Here is a 24,502-nt window from a genome sequence, read left to right on the forward strand (position 1 = left end):
ACAAACAAACAAACGAAACCTGATGATGTTTTCAGCTTTATCTTGGCTTGAGTTTGAGACCTACTTTTTTTTAACAAAAAGCCTGCACCACAAACTGGGGGTGTGGGATTTGAAAGATAATAATAATAATAATAATAATAATAATAATAATAATAACCTTCATTTATATAGTATATTATGGTATTTATATATGCTTTTCAAAAGTAAGTGGTTTGCAGACATAAAAACAGAAAATACACTGCATATTAGAATCACATATTACATATTTAATTGAAAGCCAGTTCATAAAAATGATTTTTTAAAAGAGTTTTAAGAGGACACTGTGGTTGCTTGTCTGATTCCCAGTAGAAGATTATTTCACAGTTGTGAAGCCTGTAGGGCAGATAAGGGTGTTTATACCAGGGAGGGAGGGTCTAATGAAAGACGTAATCATGTTGCATCATGGGAATTGTAGGATGCAGTGTTTTTGGAGCTGGACCCATACAAGAAACTAAATATATGTGGATATCTCGTATTCTGCCGCTTCGATTTCAACCATTCTTTTTGAAATCTATCTCTTGTGACATACCTAACTTTATGAAAGTGCAATACCAAACTATGTAGCGCCCCTTTAATTTGAACATTTACTGCACCATAATATGATATGGTGAAAATATCGTGGTCATCTTCGGACTGTGCAGCCTCTTCCTTCACGTCTCCATCCATCTATCGCTAGCCAAGGAACAGCTTAGTAGTGCTGCAGATTGTTGCTTTTAATCATCTGGTTATGTAAGACAGAGACAATTGATACGAGGGGTTCAGCAGCAGCTGTTGTTGTATCAACAACGGGATCCCACCAACGTACAGGCACACACAAACACACCTGTTAGGAGTGATTATCTGAGGGGAAACTGGATGCACATGGATGTTGTACATGCTGCAGCTGTTTTTGCTTAAACTGTGATCCTGTGATTTAGACAGTGTTTAGACTGTTGTGATCCCCATATGGGCCTTTGAAAGACAGGCAGACAGACAGAGAGACAGAGAGAGAAAAACTCAAAGAAAGGAGGTTAAAGTAGAGGAGACACAGAAATCTGGAGTGAAAAAGAGATTTATCTCAGGTCAGAGAGTCTCTGCTGTGCTCAGGAGGCAGCAGAGTTTAATTTAGCCTGGAAACCTGAACCTCAGCCTCCTCTGTCAGCTCCTTCTCTGGGTCCAGGACAGAGACACACAGCGCAGCAGGCTGAGATTTTTGTGAGGGTCTTTCAAGTGTGGAACGATGAAAGACAGCATATACCTTCAATTAGCTGTGATTCCATGATGGAGACGCTTAGTAACCTGACCCAAAGGAAGTCATGCATTTGTTGGTTTGTTTGGGCTAAATTGGAGAAAGAAGAACTGGGTGTTTAGTGTGTGTCGGAAGAGAAAATATAATAGTTAAGCTTCATCTGCATGCACAGAGATTCATGTTTGAGCTCGAGGTTGCAGGCCAAGTGAATCATCATGAGCCTTGCAGGTGAAAGAGCACACAACACTGACCAGACAATACAGTGTCCGATCCAGATTTTAATGGTTCATACTTGACCTGAAGCTAGATATAGTCATGGTGTGTGTGTTTGTTTATGTGCACATCTGTGTTCATTTGTGTGTGTCTGTTTATTTATGTGTGTGTAATTCTGTCATATGAGGAGGTGGGTATACATATGACAAAGATATGGCTGAATGTGTTATGAAGAGGTCTGGATTCATTGTTGCAAGAATAGAAAGAGAAACTTTTTTAAATTTCAAGGTAGATTTCAAGGCAGTCATGTTGCTTTGGTGTACAACGTTTTTTTAATCCTTTAGTTTTTCCTTTAAATAAACCTGCAACAGGAAAGCTGTGATATGTCTTAATACATAACGCATGCCTCGGCTTCCTTTTTTAACACCTGGTTTATTTGTAGATCTCAGACTTGTGGTGAGATGTAAAGTCTGGATCACTACAGAAATGTTAACTTAGTGTTCTTTTTTGTTTGTTTGTTTTCTTTTTTTTTTCATTGTTTTTAACATTTGGATAAATGTTTTACATGCATGTGGTTTATGAAAGAATTAAATGAAATCAACCATCTGGTATTCCCATTTAACCAGCAAAATGTTTGAATGTTTTTGCTCTTACAGGAATTTCCCAGCAACAGACACACAGACTGTCAGAATATGCACATTCAGCTCAGAGCTTTGTAAGGTTTAAGAAGGAATAGACTGTGGTGACAGCAGGATCTTTGGGTTTACCACAGCTGCTCATGTATGTGGTCATTATTTTTAGTGCTGCACCCATTTTAATGATGGACAAGTAAAGGAAAGCACTATACTATAATTTTGTAGGCTTCAAAGATAGGATTTGTTGGATTTGTGCCATTTGGTAGTCAAGATTCCCACTGGAAAATATGAATGAGCAAGACTGAGGCTGCATGCTGCTGAATATACAGTATATTCATCCACATGCAGTACAGTATATGTACATTATTATGTCAGCAACAGCTGATTCATGTTAATGGCTGCTACAGGGGAAACAAAGGCAGACTCTATACAACCATGCTATAGTGTTTCTTAGATCTTTTAGTTTGCTGAAAACATGTGTTATGAACATGAACCATACAGTTTTGTGCTAGCAATTGATCTCCTGCCAGTAGTATCACCAGATGTTGCATCTCAGTAAGGATTGTTTAGTCTATGGTGTTGTATTTGTGTCTAATTTCTGAGTGTGCAATTGGACGTTTTCAGCTCAGATTTTTTTTTGCATGCGCATCAGTTATTTTTTGTTAAGAAATTATTATCATTATTGAGCACAGAATACATTTACGCAATTTGAATTATTCTTTGCATGATAATTCCTCTAACATAATTAAATATAATTCTATAGAGATACACATCGTATATGCTAAGGAACCTGAAAGAACAGTCCAGCAATGAATCAGACCTTTGAGAGATCAATGAAACTTTATGAAACTTTTGTTTACTTTTTGCTGATGGTGTGCCAGAGAGACACTGATGGTAATTTTTGAGGCTGTGATGTTTTGACGATGTTGTACTGGACTGCCTCCTATTGAAACTGAAGACACACCACAGATTTCTTCCCAGAATGCTTTTGTAACCTTTATTTTCTCATCGAGGGTTTGCAGATCATGTTTGCTTGTCAGGATTGACTGTACCTGCTGCTCCCCTGTTCATAAACAGCATTCAACCCAACAAACAACAGCAGCTGCAGTTGCTGTTCAGGACGACATCAGTAGTGTCATCCACTGGAGAGAAATTGGGATTTAAGGGCACCTGTGCGGTTTATATTTAAGCTGAAGAGAACATTTAACTTCTTTGAGATTTTCCTAGACTGCAGACTGACTCAGACAAATCCATATCAATATAAATCATTATCAATATAAATGCATGTAATCATACCTGGCATCCACTTTAACTATACAGGCCAGATAAATATCCAAATACAGTCAGGTTAATGGTTTCATGTTGCAGGGTAGATGAAATTAGTCATATATTTTGTTGCTGTCACTTTAAAACCTTGTAAGTCCAATTTTGACAGTTTGGCAATGGATCATCTTTAGGACTGGATTTAGTAAGTTTTTCCTCTGATGTAAATTCTACGCCTTTATTTATTTGTTCATTACTGTCTGCACAGTCACAACCTCTCTTCCTACAAAGCCTTTTGACAGGTTTCAAACTGTATTATGAGCGTCTTTCTGTCTCTCCTCACTGTGCTAGTGCACTAATAACTCATCCAACTGCTGCAGTATATCCCAGCATAGCTAATATCTGCCTCTGTTTCTCAAGAACTTTATGTAACTACGGAGAGATATTGCTGACCATGCAGGCTTTCACAGCCCTACTTATTATTCATGTAGTTAAACATGCAACTCATACATGCAGGTTTCTAACACTGTGTCTGACATTCTTCTGTCTTTGCAGAGTATAAATCAACCTTTGTCGCTGCCTCCTGGAACGCCTGAAACATGGCACAGTAAGTTAAACCCACACACACATAAAACACACTTCAAATTGAGTGTATAAAAAGTTTTGTGGCAAATCTTCAGAACAACAGTTTATAATTTTGTATGATAAAGGAAATCTCACACACTTGTGAGTTGGTCGGTTAATTTTAAAGCTCATCAAGCCACATTTTTAAAGACATATACCATTGTGTGTGTGTGTGTGTGTGTGTGTGTGTGTGTGTGTGTGTGTGTGTGTGACACTGTGTAGCGTCCAGAGGGTGCAGAAGAAGACCAGCACTATGTCTCTGACCATCTCCTCCTCCTCCTCCTCCTCCTCTCGGGAGCTCTCTTCCTGCTCCTCCAGCTCCTCTGCCTCCTCTGCCATCCTTGCTCAGAGACACTCCAGCCTGGTGCAGCCGCTGTCTGTCAGCCCTCAGAGGGTGATCACATCTAATTATTAGAAATCTTGTATACCTACTAATGATGCAGAGGCATCTGTTCAACTACCTGTAACAACATCAGTTTGTATAGACCTTAACGAATGTATTATTTTTCTTTTGCAGACCCAGAGTCCCATCTACACTCAGCAGTATTCAGGGCATGGAGTGGCCCCTACATTTGTTAAGGTAAAACACACTTACATAAGAAATACTTAAATTTGTACACAGCAGAATTATAAAAAAAATAAGGAAAACGTGTATGATTTACAGTGAAGATTGCACTCCTGTATTAAAGTAATCACCTCTGATATTGATCTGTATCTTCTTTTCTCTTCTTTCCATCTTCCTGTCTCTGCATCTAACATCATCATCGTCACGTCTCCCAGTGTCTCCATGATGTGTCCACAGTGAAGGGCCAGCTGGTGGTCCTGGAGTGCAGACTGAGGGGGACTCCTCCTCTGCAGGTCATCTGGTACAGAGAGGACGATCAAATACTGGACTCTGATGACTTTAGGATACTACGCAAGAGTGAGTGTGTGTATGTGTGGATTGGAGTCACCTGCACCTGAGTCATTAACTTAACTTCAGTCTTGCAATTTGACTTCACCACCAATTATGCAATACCTTGATCTTCATGGCTTGAAACACCTTCCTGAAGCTCACAGCAGAAGAATCTACTGTGAGCTAATATAATGTACTGGTTTCATAGACTTTTTCTCACCTGATAGATGCTGAATATTAACATTAAACTGCCCAAATAAACTGTTGCAAACAAAGAACAAACTCATTCTGTATTAGAGATCTCTCCATATCTGGCAAAATTATTGCAGCTCCAGGAAATAACACTTATCTCTCCTTATTTTCTCAGAGGCCAGTTCTGCATCAGTGCCAGGTGAGTACAGAATATTGATTGAATGATAATGGGTTAAAGCAGCGGTTCCCAACGTGGGGCTCGGCAACCTCCGACAGGTCCCAAGATAAATCTGAGCTGTTGGTTTCATATTTCACATCATACTTCAGGTTTAATTCTCAGAGGTGCTGCCAATGGATGGTAAAAAGTAGCTGACTAACTGGTGGTTTTATGCAGTCACATCATCTTACAAGTTATGCAGTACATTGATTCCCAAACAAACACTTTATACTAGTGATCATACTTCTGAAAACATCTTTCATAACTGGATTGTTAAAATATATTTTCAAAGCATGTTTTTTGCAATACAGTATGATATCAGTAATATTCTGAAAGTTAGCACACTAGCGGCTCCCTGTGGAAGTGAGAGGGAACTGCTTGAGTGATGGCACTTCAATAACCAGACATCATATTAAATTCTCAAACAGCTTGTTATCAAAGCGTTTGAAGAAATAAGAGACCAAATAAGCATCATAGTGAGTCCAACATACCTCTGTTCACTGATGCTTTCTTACTTTTAAGAGAGAGTTTTGCTCCTACATTTGTCACCTCTTGTGGGCCACTAAATATCCATAGCCTTTATGACACAAGAAGCATTCATGCATTCATTCAAACACAGAACATCAGTTAGTGGAGATAAGAACTTGATGTTCTTGTGTTGCCCCCTGCAGAGGAGCTCTGTACACTGGTGATCACTGAAGCCTTTCCAGAAGACTCAGGCCTGTTTAAATGCATGGCTCTCAACCCCTTCGGCACGGTCTCCTGCTCAGCCATCCTGGAGGTTTACAATGGTATGATGTCCATTTATACATCAGTTTACCCATCACAAAATAATTCAGTAGAAATGACCAGTCAGTTTATACTAACAGTCTTCATATCCCATCTCATCTCATGCTGTGAACTCCCCATGTAGACCTGGAGGAGCAGCTGGAGATCGAGGCAATTCGCCAGCAGGAAGCAGCCACTCTCACACAGGAAGACAAGTTGTTGTTCCAGCAGGAGAATGTGTCTGTCCAGACTTCCTCCTCCACAAAGAGCAGCCAGGACTTTCCCCCTTTGCTGCCCGACTCCATGACCCTGCCCCCTCCTGAGTGGCCTGACAGCCCCATGGAAGATAACACCCCCACTGTTGCAGAGTGAGTAGATGATACACAACACAGAAATACTGTATATACTGTAGTCCAAACTCCATTGATGCAACTGAGCGAGGCTTAAAAATATCAGGTTTAACAGGTTTTGTGCAACATGGATCAGTGACTTGTTAAATACGTTTGTAAATTAATGAATGTCAGTCTCAGTAAATGAGTATCTATATACATTATACATAACCTGCCCCTAAGCAGTGTTTATACAAGCACCATTATTGTGAACCAGTGATGAACTTATTCTTTTATGCTGCTTTTCACTGTGTAAGTGATGAGAGCATATGTGTTGAATCATATGCTCACAAAGCTTTCACACATTTGTCACATTTCATACAAGTTGTATTCTAGGTTGTACAACTGCAACATCCTCCTCTATTTACTCTAAAAATATTCTTATTTTCAAGTCTAAGACAATTCATAAGACAAGCACAACTTATTCAAGTATCATCTGGCTCCTGTGACCTTTGACCTCATTATTTTTAGCTATACTTGTCACACTAGTGATCTGCAGTTTAACCTCCCTCTGTTGTTCTCACGAGTCATTATCAATGACTAAAATGTTCAATAACTATTTTGATTTAATTAGTAATTTAGTTATTTAACTTGGTAAAATAATAGACCTGATATTTTTTTATAGTTTATGGAGGAAGCTTAGTGGTGTATTTATTTATTTATCTACTCATTCTTTCATTCACTCATTTTTTATTATCATCAGTCTAGAGGGTATTTCCTTTAAATAAACTGTTCAGGAGGAAACATTTCAAAGCAATTAAAACGTTGAGCTTTATATTCTTGTTCATTCTTTGAAATGGGAGCAGCAGCAGAGAAAACAATCCTAACTCATGGTCTTTCTGGAGCTTTCAATCATATCACGTTGTCTTCATCGGCAGAAAGAGTTTGCTCAGTTGTGGAATACAGACGTGCAAACTTTCTGTTATTCTGAGCACTTTTAGGGCTTCTGTCCATTTTGGCTTAAAAGTTCATCAGTCATCTGCTGATGGGGCTGATGAAGATCGTGTGAAACGGCTGAAAGGTCCAGGACAAGCGTGTAAATGGACCTTGAGTTCAAATTGCTTGTCAACAATTTTGTGCTACCACTGTGTTGTAGTTCCTCTTTAAGTTCAGAGGATGTCGCTGTTGTCTCATTCTGAAATTGTAAAGTGGGCAAATCAACCTCATTCTCACGAGTGAGGTTGGTATATTATTAATAAATTTTTAATTTCAAGTTCAACATTTAGCTTTAAAAACAATTGGCGCGAAAATATGGATGAATCAAATAAAGGATCTATTGAATAAGGGCGTGTGGTCTGTATATATGGAGGAGCTGTGTTGAACCATTGAGGCTTATTTGCAGTTGCAGCTTTTAGAAGCTCAAACCAATCAGCTGGGCCTCGCGCGGTCCCGGCTCTCCTCGTGAGCGCGCGCTCGGGGGTTCACCTGTTGCAGCCCGGCCTCGCGCCTCTCACCGGGGCTTGGACTCCCCGTCTCACAGGGGAAGACCGCTTTCATTCAGCTGGTGCTGAAGTTTACGGACGGTGGTGTAGAAACGGTGTCCGAGGTAAGAACTGATCCAGTTTGTTTTTATGCAGGCAGCAGTTTAACCTGCGGCAACTTTTCGCTACTCGGAGGCGCAACTTTAATCTCTTTAATGTAAGTTTACTTAATGTTTAAACTGGATAATTTTCCTTCCTTGTTTATATCATGGAAACTTAATATGCTATGTCCTCCTTAAAAGGTCAAACTATCTTTGGAAAGTGGACTTTAGTCTATTCTGGGGTTTTATGTCATCCAGCTGGTGATCTTTCAAACTTGTTAGGAGGAAACAGGCTAATTTAAATGCGACATTATCACTTTATTAGTAAATTAAGTGGAAAATAATGACTCCTGGTTCTAGCTTTCCACACGTGTAGTTTTTGTCAACACCTTGTTGTATTTAAAGTTTCACAAACATGTAGCTAATAATAATCATAATAATAATGTTATTTTATGATTGGAAACAGGGTTGTTTGATATGACATAGCAGTAAACTCCACTTCTGTTTGTACTGCAGGAGGTGAGGTAACACTGTCTACTTCTACATCTCCACACACATCTAACTTTTCTAAACTGGATTGAAATGTGATATTATGATATGATATTATCTTCTCCCTGACTTTTCTGGGGATCCTCTGGAGCTGCTCCCAGGATTCACTCAGGGAATCACCATACCTATGTGTTTATTGTGCTGTTAAGTAGTGTTTGCTGCAGGCCAGACAGCCCGTACTTTAGTCAAGTGGTGCCTTAGAATGGCTTATGAGCTCATCTGTAAAGTGGTAATATGGACTGTGTCCTTCAGACTTAACCCATTATCAGCAGGCATACTAAAGATCTTACATAATAAGATAGAGTCATTTACTAACACTTCATAGCAGTGTTCCCCATTTCAAGAGGTTTTGGAGCTCCAAAATAGATTTTCCTCCACCAAATAGATTTATCTGGTATATTTGTATTGATTATAGATTAAAAGTGGGTGGAAATACAATTTAAGTGAGTGGCAAATTGGTGAATTCACATGCAGTCATATATAATGGAGAAAATTACTTCCGTAACAGGACATCAACTTATGAATACAGTGCTTTGTTTATGAAACAGAAATGCAAAATTCTCAACCTGAGAGAAATATTGCACAAGATATTCATACATGTATATCACAAAATTTTCATAATACCACAACAGATGAAAATACCACAGGTGAGTAGCACCACAGATGCTATATAGTGTTTCAACTATGCAGTTTGTTTTTCAACTAACGTTTACTTGGTACTTTGGTTCATATTGAAATTCAGTGAGTGTTTCATGGTGTGAAGTATGTTGGTCTGAGTGCAATGTGTCCACTCTATATTAGTGGCCATGGGGTATGATCTCATCTATAATGTGAAGTGCAGACATGGCGTCTGTGTCCTTCAGAAACCCCCCTTCCTCTGCGCTGCACACCACAACAGTTGTTCAGGATCTGTTGGCAGCAACAGTCTGGTTTTTAAGGTCACGTTGAGGTTCTTTGGCCAACTTGAAGTTCACTGTATGTAGGTTTGATTATTTTATTGATTTGATCATTTGATGAGAAGCTGGACTATCTGTAATGTGAGGTGCTTGTGTGGGTTTGGACTTTTTCCCTCAGTAAAAATAACAGCCTCAGATAAATGACTTGAGGGAGTAGTTATTATAGCTGGATAAAGATCACTTTCAGCAGTAAAAAAAAGAAAAAGTTGTGGCTTTTCTTTGAGACATTTTGGTTTGGTATTTCTTCAGTGTTTTTGTGTACTTTTTGATGTGCTCACCTTCCTTCAATTTGCTCCATTAATGTAAAAAGTTAGATACTTCCTTTATTTCCCAGAGTGCATCTCTGCAACCTACAGCATCACTGTCTTTGATACTTCTGTGTAGGGCTGTGCGATATGACGATATATATCGTGTGAAGAGAGAAAAACGTCTAACGTTTCATATTTTGCTCTATTGTTTATTTTTCGTTGTGACACAAATCACACTCTTTACGGCAATATTTTTCATCATTTGGAGTCTGTTCATCTTTTGCATGGGTTACGTTAATAAATCACTCTTCTTGGCTCTTTACTCTTGGCTTTCATTGCACTTACAGTAACGTAATGAGTTTAGTATCCCACAGACCAACTATTTATTAATTGAATTAAAATGTGCTATATCGGGATAGGTATTGTTATCAGGATATGAATTGACCCATATCAGGATATGAGATTTTGGTTATACTGCCCAGCCCTTCTTCTGTGCTATCACCAAAACATGACAACTTTTTAACATTTTAGATTGTTGGAAATTCTTCTGCTATTTATCACCAAACTACGGTATCAAGGCAGGATGGCACAACATGCAAGGTGGGAGATACTGTTCATGTATAAATTGATTAATCAGTTTATTGGCTGAAGTGAAGGTAATATTCTACAGTCCATTTATATCATCGTGTTGGGTTGATTGGTGGTAACATGCATCATTTCTCCATCTTTGATCAGAATGAATTGAGTTTGTCTGTGATGATCAGGTAGATATGAAGATGGACAAATGAATAATTGAAGAAAATGATGGTGGTGATGCATTGAATCCCTCGGTATGAGTCATGTATCTCACCACAGTGTTGCAGCTTTTTCAGAATGACTGGTAGACTTTCTGAAGGTTTATAAGATTCTGTTTTGGTATCGGTTTTGTTCCTTCTGTTGTTATCGGTCACACAGAGGACTTACAGAATATCAGGCTCTTACCCACAATGCCATGCAGGATTGTGTGAGTGTGTGCTTGCGTGTGTGTTAAAAAGGTTGGGTCACAACCAGCAGAGTGTCTGCACCTGCCAGCTGATGTCCGAATTCCTCGACCAATATAGCTTTGCCTACTTAATCACACAAACACACACACATGCCGTCACACTACCGTTATTGCACACTCACACACACACAGACACACACACACATACATTGTCTCTAAAGCACAGAAAGTACAACACAAATTGAAATAACACACTCTTACTAATTACTTACTAACTTACTAAATACAAATAGGTCACCATGTACTTAAACATACATTAACTGAACATAAACATTAACTGATACACACACACAAACAGGTACACTACAGAATATGATCATGTAGTCATCTGCAGAGGTAGAAGCTCTGTGACGTTCATGTTTTGAGTTTTGGAAACTTGAATTGCTGTATGAATTATCCAGGTCTTTGTTAAAACAATGAACAAGTATTAAATTATATAAATGAAATCGTTGTTTATTACATTCAGGTGTGACACTGTCATGTCTTACTGTGATGGTTCAGTGGAACAGAGCCATTGTTAATGTTATCAGTTCCACCTGTGCTTTTCCTGCTATGACAAGTCTAAATGTCTTGCATTAGAGCCTGACTGATATTTTTCTGGCCCAATATTATCAACCAATATGAGCTTGTCACAGATAAACTAGTATTCACCTATAAGAAATGCTAATAAATAACAAGGATAAAAATGTTTTTGGTAATTTTGAAACAGTTGTTAGTATACTGTAGTTTGTCAGAGACTGACTTTTTTAACTGTAAAATGTCCCACTTAGTACATATCTTGGTCAAAGGCTCGGTGATATGGTTGGAATCATTATTGTGATGTTAATATGGAGATTTTCAGAAATTGATATATGGAGAATGTATGTATAATCATACATAAAATAATCAAACTGATGTTAAAGCAGTGTATGTTCATATATATTTATGTTTGTTAAACCAGTATGTTCATATGTGTCAAACAAAAAGTTTAACCAACTAATTCTGTCAGTTTTTAATCACACCTTGCTCCGAATCATTACTTTGTCTACTTTGACAGTGGCAAGGTGCCGGGTATGGATGAGATTCATCCTGAGATGCTGAAGGCTGTGGATATTGTTGGGCTGTCATGGCTGGCAAACCTCTACAGTGTTGCATGGAGCCTGTGGACTGGCAGACCAGGGTGGTGGTTCCCATTTTCAAAAAACGGGACCAAAGGGTGTGCTCCAACTACCCTGGGATCACACTACTCAGCCTCCCGGGAAAAGTTATGCCAGGGTGCTGTAGAGGAGGCTCTGGCCAATTGTCAAACCTCGGCTTCAAGAGGAACAATGTGGATTCCGTCCTGGCCGTGGCACAGTGGACCAGTTCTTCACCCTTGCAAGGATACTTGAGGAATCAAGGGAGTTTGCACATCCAGTCTACATGTGCTTTGTGGACTTGGAGAAGGTTTACAACCGTGTCCCTCGGGGCACCTTGTGGGCGGTGCTGCAGGATTATGGGGTACTGGGGCCATTGCTGCAAGCCATTCGGTCCTTATATAACCGCAGTAAGAGCTGTGTCCGCATTCTTGGCAGTGAGTCAGACTCGTTTTCAGTGGGTGTTGTTCTCCACCAGGGTTGTCCCTTGTCACAGATTCTGTTTGTTATTTTCATGGACAGAATCTCAAGGCGCAGTCAGGGGGAGGAGAGTGTCTGGTTTGGGGACCTCAGGATTGCTTCTCTGCTTTTTGCAGATGATGTGGTTCTGTTGGTTTCAACACATCATGACCTCCAGCAGGCACTGGGACAGTTTGCAGCCGAATGTGAAGCTCTCGGAATGAGAGTCAGCACCTCCAAATCAGAGGCCATGGTGCTCTGCCAGAAAAAGGTGGACTGCTCCCTCTGGGTTGGGAGTGAGTTGCTGCCTCAAGTACCTCAAGTATCTCGGGGTCTTGTCCATGAGTGAGAGTAAGGTGGAGTGTGAGATTGATAGGCGGATTGGCGCAGCATCAGCAGTAATGTAAGCTTTGTACCGGACCGTTGTGGTAAAGAGCTGAGCCAGAGGGCAAAGTTCTCAATTTACTAGTCGGTATACGTCCCAAGCTTTGGGTAGTGACTAAAAGAATGAGATTGTGGATACAAGCGGTGGAAATGAGTTTCCTCTGGAGAGTGTCTGGGCTCAGCCTTAGAGATAGGGTGAGGAGCTCGGACATTCGGGGGGGAGCCCGAAGGAGAGCCGCTATTCATTCGCATTGAAAGGAGCCAGCTAAGGTGGTTTTGACACCTGGTTAGGATGCCTCCTGGACGCCTCCTTCTGGAGGTGTTCCGGGCACGTCCAACTGGTAGGAGACCCCGGGGCAGACCCAGATCTTGCTGGAGGGACTACATTATCTCTCCTGGCCTGGGATTCACCAAGGAGGAGCTGTAGGGCATTGCCGGGGTGAAGGATATCTGGGTTTCCTCACTCAGTCTGATGCCACCGCGACCCGGTCCCGGATAAGCAGCAGAAAATGGATGGATGGATGCAGAAAAATTATAAGACAAAATCATATCATCACAATATGATTTCACCTATATTTAATAAACAGTAATATTGAATTATCACGCAGTCCTATCTTGGTCACAATTTTTTAATAACCTAATTTAAGGGGCTCTCATCAAAAATGTTTGCTTATGTTATGTATTTATGCTAAAAAAAATGCTGATATATCGTTATCAGATTTGTTTAACTCTTAACAAAAGTATCAGCCTGGAAACTGCAATATCCATGAAGCTCAAGTCTGCATCTGTCAGGTTGCAAGAGGAAGAGGTTGCGGGCTCTGTTTGCCCGTTAGATTGTGGCCGTTTCCACATTAAAAGTTTGTCTACCATTTAGAATGTTTTGCAAAACAGTTTTTTGATCACTATTCCTACTACTTACAGTACATCCAGTCTTCACTAAATGACATGATATAAGTGGATGACTCAGAAAAAAGTTATTCACTTGGTCTTTGATATCCCATCGCCTTGGTAGGGTTGCCAAATGCTTGTAAGCTTATATCGGCTCTGAGTGATCCTGAGAAATAACCATAACTCAGCGGTCATGTGTCTGACTCATTTGGCATTTTGCACAGTTCATCCTTCTACAATGTTTTATTATTCTAAGAATTAAGATTTAGAATAAAAAGCATCACTGTATTTTGATCCAAATCCAAGATTACAGATTCAGATTCTCGGTCAGCTGATGCTGGCTTTGATCAAAAGCCAAAAAGTGTCTTGTCTTGAAAAACTGAGCAAGTGGGTGTAAGTAAGTGAGAGCGGGAAGAGAGAGACTGCTATTGTCATTATGCTCCTGCCTAGCCACGACTACATGGTAGTCATGGGAACAACATTCTTTCCTAGTAGAAAAGTAGAGGACCAGCCAGTCTTGGTATTAGAGGAAGTAAATTACTGAGTGGGCTGAAGTGGGAGCAGAACTATAGATCTGTGTTATCTGTATTATTGTACATTACATTATGGTGATGGGTCCAACAGAAAAACATTAGCTGGTTCAGCATCAGTGAGAGTTAGCAAGTGCAGCCTCATGTCAGCCTCCTCGAAAATGAAGCTAAACTTTCACTTCACCTTCACTATTTTCAAAGGCATTCATGCCTGTGTGCACCCATGCATCACTTCTTTTTTAACTAGATGTAAACACTGGATTTATCCCCAGTTGGACTGAGTAATCATCCTTTAAATTTCTCCCCTTTTTAGAGGTGTAAAACCAAATCCTTGACATTTCAACTGTTTTGGATAAGGCTAAAATGTAGCCAGCAAATTAGCAAGCAAACTTCTACTGCATTATCGAGAAATAAAATTTAATCAGTGTTTTGTTGGATACAAAGATACAGTAAGTTAATAAAGGACAACATTTACATTTTGGGTACATGTTTTTAATGTAATTACACAGATCTAATAGGTTTTGAATACATCCTGGAGGATTGATTGATCTTGGAGGATAATTGATCATGGTACTATTTCTTGTTAGAGCTGACATTAGATCACAACTGCCTGGACATCATGCAACAGTTGTTAATAAAAGCTCTGCATCTTGAGGAACTTGGTGATTGTCATCACAACTGTTTCTGTACCTCACACATCTGCCTCCCTGGCTTTAAGCTTTCTTGCTTCCCATCCTGACATGTTTGTGTGTGTCTGTCAGTTTCCCAGAGCCTCAGCCATTAAACCACTCCTCTGAAGAACCCTTTGGTCGCAGCGAGGAGGAGTATGCTCTGAGCTCAGAGGACCAAAGGTCACCAGAGGTCACTGTCCGAGCCTGTACGCCCAGCCCTCCTCCTCCACCCTCACCCTCACCACCACCACTAGCTCAAGTCAAGGAGAAAGCCCCAGCACCCAAGCTGTTCACTCCAAGCAAGCTCAGTTTCACTGTAAGAACTTGTCTTTTCTGTTGGAGAAGATTTATGCTACAGTTGGTAATAGATGCAGTTTCCACCTTGTTTATTTTTTTTACAATGATGTGTCTTTTCTCCTCCAGTCCTCCCAGTCAGGAGGCAACAACATGAACCTGTCGGACCTGCCTACCTTCACTCCTAGCGCCTTCCCTCCCAGCGCCTTCAACTATGAGCGACCGAGACATTTTATTCAGTCGCAGCCGGCCTTCCAGGCACCCAGCTACGAAAGCGTGCTGCGGGAGGCCCAGGAGAACCAGAATAACTCCCAACAGAACCTGAACAGCTCCCAGAATAGTCCAAATGTTCAGGAGACACAAAGTCAATCTAAAATTATGTCCACACAAAGTCAGTCATTTTCTCAAAGTCAGTCAGTGTCGAAGTCATTGTCTCAGACTCAGTCACAATTTCAGTCACTAAGCCTCAATCAAAACCAAAACCAGTCTGCTGCCCAGTCACAAATCCAGAGCCAGGCCAACGGAATGGGGAAGTCCTCACCCTCCTCATCCAGTCTCAGCTCTCCCGTTTCTACCCCGGCTTCCTCTGCTGCGCCTCCTCCTTCCTTCCCTGCCCCCTTGCTCAGTCCCTCCTCCTCCCCTTTCCCAGCCTCCTCATCCTCGGCCCCCCGCACCACCATGCGCTCCACCATCACCCTCACCCCCAGCATCCCCAGTGCCACCGGCCTCGGCAGCGCCACTCTGCCAGCCAACCAGGACAGCATGTCAGCTCCCGCTGCTTACCTCTGCTCTGTGCTGCCCTCCCAGTCCTCCTTCTCCCCTTACTCCCCCTCCAAACTGTCTCCCAACTCCAACCTGCCCAACCCCTCCATTTCTCCGTCCCGCTCCCCACTCGCTCCTTCCAGCCCTCTCCTCCCTATGAGGGCCGTCTCCTCTCCTTCCTCCCTCCCTCAGCAGCCTCTCCCAGTGTCCCCTTCCCTCCCTCAATCCCCCGTCTCTCCTTCTTCCTCCTCCTCTCTCCCACAGCCCACCTCTCCTAACAGTCAGAACAGAGTACCACCTGCTGTGGTCTCCCTTCCTGCCAACTATAAGGGGACACCTAACATGTGAGTCAAAGTGTACATCATGCATATTATTACACACATTTCTCACACATGCATACCAAAAAAACACAGTTTCAACAAGCAAAATGTACATAGTCAAGAGGGTAGGAGGTTTAGACTCTATTTCTCAACCATGTATGGTGCTACACTTCCATCAGTGACTCCCTCTCTTCAGTTACATCCTCATTTAACAGTGAGTGGACCCCAACTGTGGATGTGACTACGCCATGGGGATAATACCAGTATTAGTATCAGCAAAACTCTAGTTCAGTATTTGAATTTAGCCCAGTTTTCCCAGACATTGTACCAACTGGATGATTGCCATACACTATCCTTCACAGATACAGTGATGAATGAAAATGTTTAAAAGACATTGATTTTCAGAGTTAAAAAACAAAAGACCTAGAAATAATAAAGATCATACAAGTGCCTTAAAGTAGAGGTATGGACAATTTGTGGTATTTCTGTTTGGTATTTCCACACATATGTTAGTGTTTTGTTTCATAAATGAAGTACAACAACTTGTATATTGGTCACAGCACTTTTCAACCAGGCAGTTAAGGACAAAAGCTCATTAAAAGAAACGTTGAATAAGGGTTTTTTTGCAGGATTAAAGCTCAATAGTGCCTCACTTCCTCATCTCTCTCTCTCTCTCTTACCTCTGTTCCTCCATTCTTTCTTCATATAATTATAATAAACACTTCTCTTTTTCTGTGTTTTTCTTTCCCAGTCTTCCTAAGCCCATCCTGAAGAAGACTGTGGCTCCTCGGCCTTCCTCCTCTCGCTCCACAGATGAAGACATCCAGGGCTCCAAAGACGCCCTCATCCAGGATTTGGAAAAGAAGCTGCGCTCAAAGGAGGCCAGAAGGAGAAACAGCCAGGTGCCTGGTCGTGTGTGTGTGTGTTTGTGTGTGTGTGTGTGTGCCCCCTGCAAACCATGTAAGAAGTCAAAAGAATAATTTCAATAAAATTAACAATACACATGCTTTGTCTGCAACAGAAACTGTCCTATGAGGAGCGTATGGCTCGCAGGCTGCTGGGTCCAGACAACGCCACCTACGTGTTCGACCAAGACAATCTTTCAGACTCGCAGATAGACCAGGTATGAGTTAACAACCTTCAATCTCAGAGTTCCCAACAGTGTGTCTTCACATTGTAGTGTGTGTGTTGCAGTGTCGACCTTGATGAACATTTATGTTGGCTCTGGTCCAAAACCCATGAGCTTTCATTTTGCTATTAAGTGAGGACCACACATTATTACAGGCATTTGGCTCTGAATGGCTGCACAGGGAGCCAGTTTCCCTCTCAGGGCCTCCCAATGGGCTCCCGAGTCCAAAGCTGAAAAGGCCAGGCAGTACAATCAGCAGCCCCAGTGAACTGTCTCATGCTGTCATTTTGACCAGTTCAACTGTGTGTGTGTGTGGGGGGGGGGGAGGTTGTTCTGTCAAAAAGCCTCTGCCGCTCACAGGGCTTTGCACCATCTATTCTCTGCCTCTTTCACACTCAACACCAACACAACAAGCGAATACACACACACAGACACACATGTCCTCTCAAGCCAACAAGGTTTGTCAGCTGCTATTTCCAGCCCGCTTTCTGAGAACGAGCCTCTTTCATTGGTGACAACAGGACTATTGTGTCAAAATATATACACACACACAAACGCACGCACACACACACACACACACACACACACACACACACACACACACACACACACACACACACACACACACACACACACACAGAGTTACCCTCCTGGCATTTTGTCAACCTGTCAACCAGTATTGTTGGTGTTCAAAGTGCAAACCTGCCATTACCTCTGCTTTTATATTGATCTGTTTTCTGTTACAGCCAGATTCACCAGAAGGAAGACACACAGGTGGACTATGGTAAATACGCCTCACCCATCAATAGTGCTTATAATTATTAACCCAAGTTTCTAGTCAACATTGCACCCTGTGGCAGAGGAACTCCCTTGAGATTCCCATCCAGTGTAGCAATACTCTATCCATGCTGTTGTAAATTTATAGTGGCCATTTGTTTTTCAGATTTCTCCCGCTCATGACACTTTTTGTTTCTGTCCATTTGAGTGTGGTAACCAAGCCTCAAGCTGCTCTGTGCAGTCATGCATGATACTTAGATTACGTCATTGGAGCATCCATTGAAATAGTTTACTTTCTTAAGTACTTTCTTAAGTCAAAACATTTGTCACCAGTTTCTCTAGAGTTCTGGAAACTGATAAAACCAAATTGTATAAAACAAGATTTAAAGCCAAGATAAATTACCCAGAGTACCCATTTTGCAGGGTAGAAGGGACCAAAGGCTGAAATAAAACCCAAATAAGGATCATTTTGCAACTTTACGTCTTTTTATGGGATTCCAGGGAGAACTGGGAGAAAGATTTTATCCCCAAGGGTTTCCAACTGTCCAGGAAACTTTTGAACCATATCAGGAGCGGTACAAATGACTCCAGTCCCTCATATAGTAGCCATGCTGTCAGAGGACAGAAATGGCACAGGATTTAGTGTTACTATGGTCGCTTATGTTTGTGTGTGTGTTGTAACTAGTGGACTGTAAAATTCAGTCATTGAAAGTGAGGTATCATTGCGTTATGAATAAATAATCTCTCTCTCGCTGCAGGGGGAGGCACCACTCAGGGACAGATGAGAGGGGAAATGAGGGATCAGCCATCCAGGAGAAATGTTACGCTCCTCGCTTCCTACAGATCCCTCCAGACCTCACTGTGGAGGAGGGACGCTTCTGTAGGATTGACTTCAAGGTGAAGCATTCACTCACACACACAGATTAACTCTGATGTCTTCATCTTTACAGTCAGTAAAGTCTGTATTACTGTAGGGTTAGGGGACTATTACTTATACAAGTCAGTCTATGCACTAATGGTGCGATCATGCAACAATAAATAAAGAGTGAATAACATTCTCTTTTCTCTACATTCAGGTTGGAGGCCTCCCCACCCCAGATGTCTGCTGGTACCTGGACGGTAAAGCCATACGTCCAGACGATTACCATAAGATGTTGGTGTGTGAGAAAGGAATGCACTCATTCATCATAGAGATCGTCACAGTGCACCATGCTGGCGTGTATGAGTGTGTCGCCAAGAATCGTGCGGGAGAGAGCAGATTTACCATGAAGCTTGATGTAATAGGTAAAATGTAATTACCTCCTGTCAATACATCACGTTTTTAGGCTGTCACATAAAATTCAGCCTGGTAATAAAGTCATAGATTTGAAATGGAAATTTGTACTTCGTAAAGTTCTGTCTTCAGCTTGGCACTGAATTTTGCACAGTTAAGGACGTCAGCTGTGCTCTTAAAGTTTTGACAATTTCTTTTCCCTCTCTGCAGCCCAGGAGGCTCTCCGTCCTCCCACCTTCGTCCAGAAGATGTCGAACTCCAGAGCTCTAGAGGGCGACACTGTCAGGTTAGAGTGTAAAGTGGACGCCTCTCCTCCTCCACAGCTTTTCTGGAAGAAAGATAAAGACATGCTGCGCATTGACCCCAACAGAATGAGGTGAGTTAATTTAAAGCACTTTGTTACACCCAAATCCCTCCTCAAGCAGTACTATACATCAAATGTTATACACTCTTTTATAAATCTATCCAATTATTTTATAAAGTACATTTTGTTTACTGCCTCGATCCTGTTGTTGAATCATATTCACCTTTATCTGAGAGAGGTATTACTCAATATTTCCCTTAATGACTGAACCATTGAACAGTAAGCACAATGGACCAATTTTTAAAAAAAATATATAAATCACACACTATACCTCAGTTTATTTGCCATTATTTTTAAATTGTGCGTGCATTTTTGTTTGCCAGATCATTTGGACAGTGTGGGCGATAAATTAACATTTGAATCCGTCCGTTCCTCCACAGTCTGTACCAGGATGGGTCAGGCAGGCAGTGCTTGTTGATAGAGAGGGTGATGAAGTCTGATGCTGGTTGGTACACTCTCTCTGCCATCAATGAAGCTGGCATGTCCACATGCAACGCCAGGCTGGATGTCGGCTGTAAGTCCTCTGTGTGTTCTTCCTTCCATGCAAATGATCTTTTTAAAGAGAATATCTGAGCTACCTGTTGTATGAGATAACCTGATGGTTACCATAGCAGCCCGGGCTGTAAAATCAAACAGCAGATGGAGAATGTCCGGCACTCAACGCTAGACTGAATCCAGCTCTATAGCCTGGAACACGTCAAACAAATGCTGTGTTACGTGATCAAGTGGAAACTTGATGAAGATGCGAGGCATGGAGCTGTTCAGCTTACCTAAAGAATACTGCTTAATCACCAAGCCACAGCGATGAGTGGAAGCTCCAACCACTGCTGAGAGAGATCACAGTACAGGAAAATACAACACAGCTATTAGGTTTCTGCTTGATCACATAACACACCATCTGCTCTGTGGAGACAGAGAGGACCAACAAAGACTGCACACAAAACTACCTGTTCCTCTGTTTCACATGAGCTGAAAGTGAAAGTCTGACAGTGCTTTCTATCAGGTAATAAGTATATGTAATTAAAGACGTACAGTTACTAACATACTTTCCACAACCATACAATTTAAAATGAATGAAAACAGAAAGTGCCACATTATTGTGTGTGTTCACTTGCTCGGCAAACATCGCCGTTAAATAATTCTCAGACAGTTTTGTTTAAAATGTGTTTTTATTGCTCTGCTAATGAAATACATTTTGAATACATTACTGTGCTTGTTTACCTAAGTTCCGATTATGTGTGACACTATATAGCTCATCATGCAATGTTTTACAATGAATTGCTTTATTGCCACACCTAGAATAGACAGTACAATACCTACTGTATATAGATGGTATTATAATTCAGTTTAGTTTCACTTTAATTTCAGACTATAGGTACAGAGACAAAAATATACAGTTTTAACAGAAAATATACATAAAATATCACAATTAAAAACTCTTATTAGTGGCAAAGGTACACTACATACATTGATGTTAATTGTGTGGGAACTGCAATACAATATCCCTTTGATACTTTTAATGTACCAGCTGTGGATTCAGTTCTACATTTCTATATCACCTGGATATGTCTGCTCACTTCTGTTGCCTCTTACAACCACATCAGTTGGCGTCTATCAAAGTTAATTAATTATTACAAGCAATACTTCCAATAGATCCTCTTGATCTGTGTCATTGGTTAATATTTACATGAATAAGAGCTGACGGGTGTATTGAGATGAGCATGCGACTGTGTGTCAGTATTTAGACCTGAGTGAGAGCAGTAGAGGGGGTTTACTTGGAGCTGTTTTTATTATAAAATGTTTACTTCGGTGTTTATTTTGAGTCTTAACGAAGTGTAAAAGTTAGTGATATTGATTACATGAACTAAGAACACTCACAAATCCCAGAGGACACACGTCACACACTCCCTGGCACATATTACATATGATCGTTCAGTCAGATGCATGAAACTCATATCGCTAATAAATCATTTTGCATGTTTAAAAATGTGAAACATGAGGAGCCGTTGTTTCTACAAATGTGTGTAAGTTACATATCAGGCACTGAGCCATGCCATGCTGTGCTGTGCTTTGCTGTGCTGCGGGGTAGAAGAGTTATTTTCAGACACCTGGCATGAAAGGAATGTTTAGTCTGTCCAACCAATAAAAACTGTTGCTGCTGTCGGTGACACCAACAGTGTTACTCATATTATTCTATGAATAAACAAAACATCTGTTTATAAAGTGATTTTAAAAATGTGTTTTTTACCCTGCAGTGGGAGGTTATTACATGATGCCTGTGGTCTCTTTGATATTATTAATAGTCACAATTTATAGAATAATCTGTCAATAGATGATCTGACCTTTCTGGCTATAAGAGTATAGTGTATGTCGGTTCTTTTGGGTATATTCGCACTACAATAAAAATGATGGTGCCCTTTGAATCTGTATAACAAATGTAAAACTGTTGTTCTACAATGTTTCACCTCACCCCTCTCTCTCTGTCCCTCCCAGCTCGCGCAACCCAACCCATGAAAACGGCGCCCCCTGGCTCGAAGACGTTGAAGCTGCTGTCGTCTCTGAGCCACGTGCCCGCTCTGACCGTGGAGCGCCCCGCCCAGCACACCGCCCCGCTGTATGAGAGCGAAGAGCTGTAGATCCTAACTAATCCCCCCCCAGTCAGTCTCATCCTGCATTCACAATCACTAATCTCACAACTGGGCCCGAGTCTAATATGTGAACATCTGCAAAACACTGTGATGCAGTTTTTAAGAATTTCACACGTTCATGACAACCCGTCTTCCATCCGTCAGAAGTTTTGAGATATTTCAAACAGGTCTTTTTAAAGAATATGTTTTAAACTGAGAGGAAACACTTGGTGGCTAATTTGAGAAAAATTTGAGTTAGTTCGGTCAAGTTCCTTCTGACTTAAACTCATCATGTTGTCCATCTGCTGCAGTTTGTTAGCGCTGTGCCCATCCTTCTTCCTCTGCCTGTCTGTTTATTGTGTACAACTGCAGAGCTCATGTTTGATACACGTCTGTACGCCTCTCTACTCTGCCCGTCTGTCTTGTCCTGTCTGCTCTCAGCAAAATGGTGTGTCGAGGTCATGTGGATGTATTAATAGACCTGGATACGGTGTGGCAGAGTCAGCCCTGATGCCTGTTTTATCCCAGCGGCCAAGCACAATACAACAAAAAATCCCCTGCAGCCAGGAAACATCTCCCTAATTTAAAGGACGTATTTGTAAAACTGATGACAGGATACGATGTCACTTATCACTATTTGTGTAAAATCTTTAAATTATGAAGGTCTAACATTTGTAAAACTGGACCTGAGCCTACAAAAGCTATTTGTTCTCTTAATGTAATGTGTTTATTACAAGCAGGCAGGGCCAGGGACACTGGACTCTAATGCAGAACACAGTGGCAAACCAGAAAGAGAGAAAATGTACTAGTAAACACTTTAAATGAATGTGCGCAATCTTGAAACACAGTTTCCGGCTCTCCTCCATAGTCTAGAGTTAGAACATAGACAGCAGACTCACAATCCAGCACGGCCAACATCGATCAGATGCTGCACTTTAAACCCTGACAACTGTCTCCTTGTCGCTCTTCCTCTAACTCGTAGTTGAGTAAAGATGGTTTTGTGTTTGAGCCTCAGAATGTATATGTTTGTCTCTGAATTTCAGCTGCTGCTGCCTCTCATGCCGTGTGTCTGTAAAGCTACATTTACTGCAATAGAAAATCAGATTTTTAAAGTTTTGATGTTGAAAGAAATCTCAGTTATCACAGTTGATCACTTCTCAGATTCTCTGCTGTGGTGTAAATTCAGTCTAATTGTTTTAAAGTTGGTTTCTAATATACAGTGTCTGTGAATGAATATTTATTTGAAGTTATTAGTTATCAGTGTTGGGACTGTTAAGTTGCCCTTCTCTTGCCTGCAGAAGGCTGAAACCAGAGGTGTATTGACGAGTTGGACAAACAACAGGCTTTCATTTTGATACCCAGCCTCTACAACTGAACACAAAACCTGCTCTGCACTTAAAAGAACATTCAGACCTTACTTATTTGAAAAGTTTACATTTTATCACATCTGCAGTGCAGATAAGAAGTTTATTCACTTTATTCAAGAGGCAGAAATGTGTTTTTCTCCTTGAATGCATGTAATTCTTCATGTTCAGTTGAATATGGGTATCAGTATGTCATCCTGGGCCCAGATTTGCCAAACTCTCAAATTTCTGACCACAGCCTTATATAATACAGTCTATCAAAAAGAGGCTTGAGTTGCCTGCTTACCATGGAACTGCTTGTTAGTGCCAGCCAGGAGCTAAATTCACAAAAAATGTTGTATTTTTGGCTGGATCTGCATGCAAACTGAAAAGCTGGTGTTTAACCCTGTGTGGCCACAGATCAGTGGCAGGAATCCCTTTGAAGATGCCCATATAGATATATAATAACATATATAATAACAACCTGATGAAAACTATAGTTCAAATGCAGCCCATTACAATGTAAACTGATTTCACTGAAACGTAATGTTTCTAGATACAATATTTCTACAGTTTGTCACGATAAAGTTTGAATGAAACAGGGTTAAAGATTGGATTTGCTTAAAGCACCAGAGTAGTTTTGGTAAGTTAGGCCCTTTCTGTCGAGATTTTAAACTGCAGGTAGTAGTGTGTATTCTCCTTAAGTACTGTTTGTTGTGTCAGATGTTCTACATATCACTGGATGAATGAGGAATAAAGTCTATGTGACCTTGGCTTTTCCTCTCG

At 41.1% G+C, this 24,502-nt stretch overlaps 1 protein-coding gene across 1 annotated transcript in view; it reads left to right on the top strand.

Annotated features, from left to right (window-relative positions):
* Nucleotides 1–24,489, top strand: part of myot (myotilin) — a 28,350-nt gene extending 3,861 nt beyond the window's left edge. Inside the window, exons 2-18 of the mRNA XM_067598605.1 lie at nt 3,934–3,985; nt 4,225–4,396; nt 4,520–4,582; nt 4,783–4,924; nt 5,265–5,288; nt 5,978–6,097; nt 6,220–6,442; nt 14,918–15,143; nt 15,251–16,227; nt 16,955–17,105; nt 17,225–17,326; nt 18,079–18,116; nt 18,868–19,006; nt 19,186–19,393; nt 19,593–19,758; nt 20,127–20,260; nt 22,240–24,489. Of these exons, the coding sequence (XP_067454706.1) occupies nt 3,978–3,985; nt 4,225–4,396; nt 4,520–4,582; nt 4,783–4,924; nt 5,265–5,288; nt 5,978–6,097; nt 6,220–6,442; nt 14,918–15,143; nt 15,251–16,227; nt 16,955–17,105; nt 17,225–17,326; nt 18,079–18,116; nt 18,868–19,006; nt 19,186–19,393; nt 19,593–19,758; nt 20,127–20,260; nt 22,240–22,382 (3,036 nt within the window). The 5' untranslated portion in view covers nt 3,934–3,977 and the 3' untranslated portion in view covers nt 22,383–24,489. The remainder of the gene's footprint in view (nt 1–3,933; nt 3,986–4,224; nt 4,397–4,519; nt 4,583–4,782; nt 4,925–5,264; nt 5,289–5,977; nt 6,098–6,219; nt 6,443–14,917; nt 15,144–15,250; nt 16,228–16,954; nt 17,106–17,224; nt 17,327–18,078; nt 18,117–18,867; nt 19,007–19,185; nt 19,394–19,592; nt 19,759–20,126; nt 20,261–22,239) is intronic.
* Nucleotides 24,490–24,502: the final 13 nt, after the last annotated feature.

Source organism: Thunnus thynnus, chromosome 9, assembly GCF_963924715.1.
Source record: "Thunnus thynnus chromosome 9, fThuThy2.1, whole genome shotgun sequence".
NCBI classification, from domain to species: domain Eukaryota; kingdom Metazoa; phylum Chordata; class Actinopteri; order Scombriformes; family Scombridae; genus Thunnus; species Thunnus thynnus.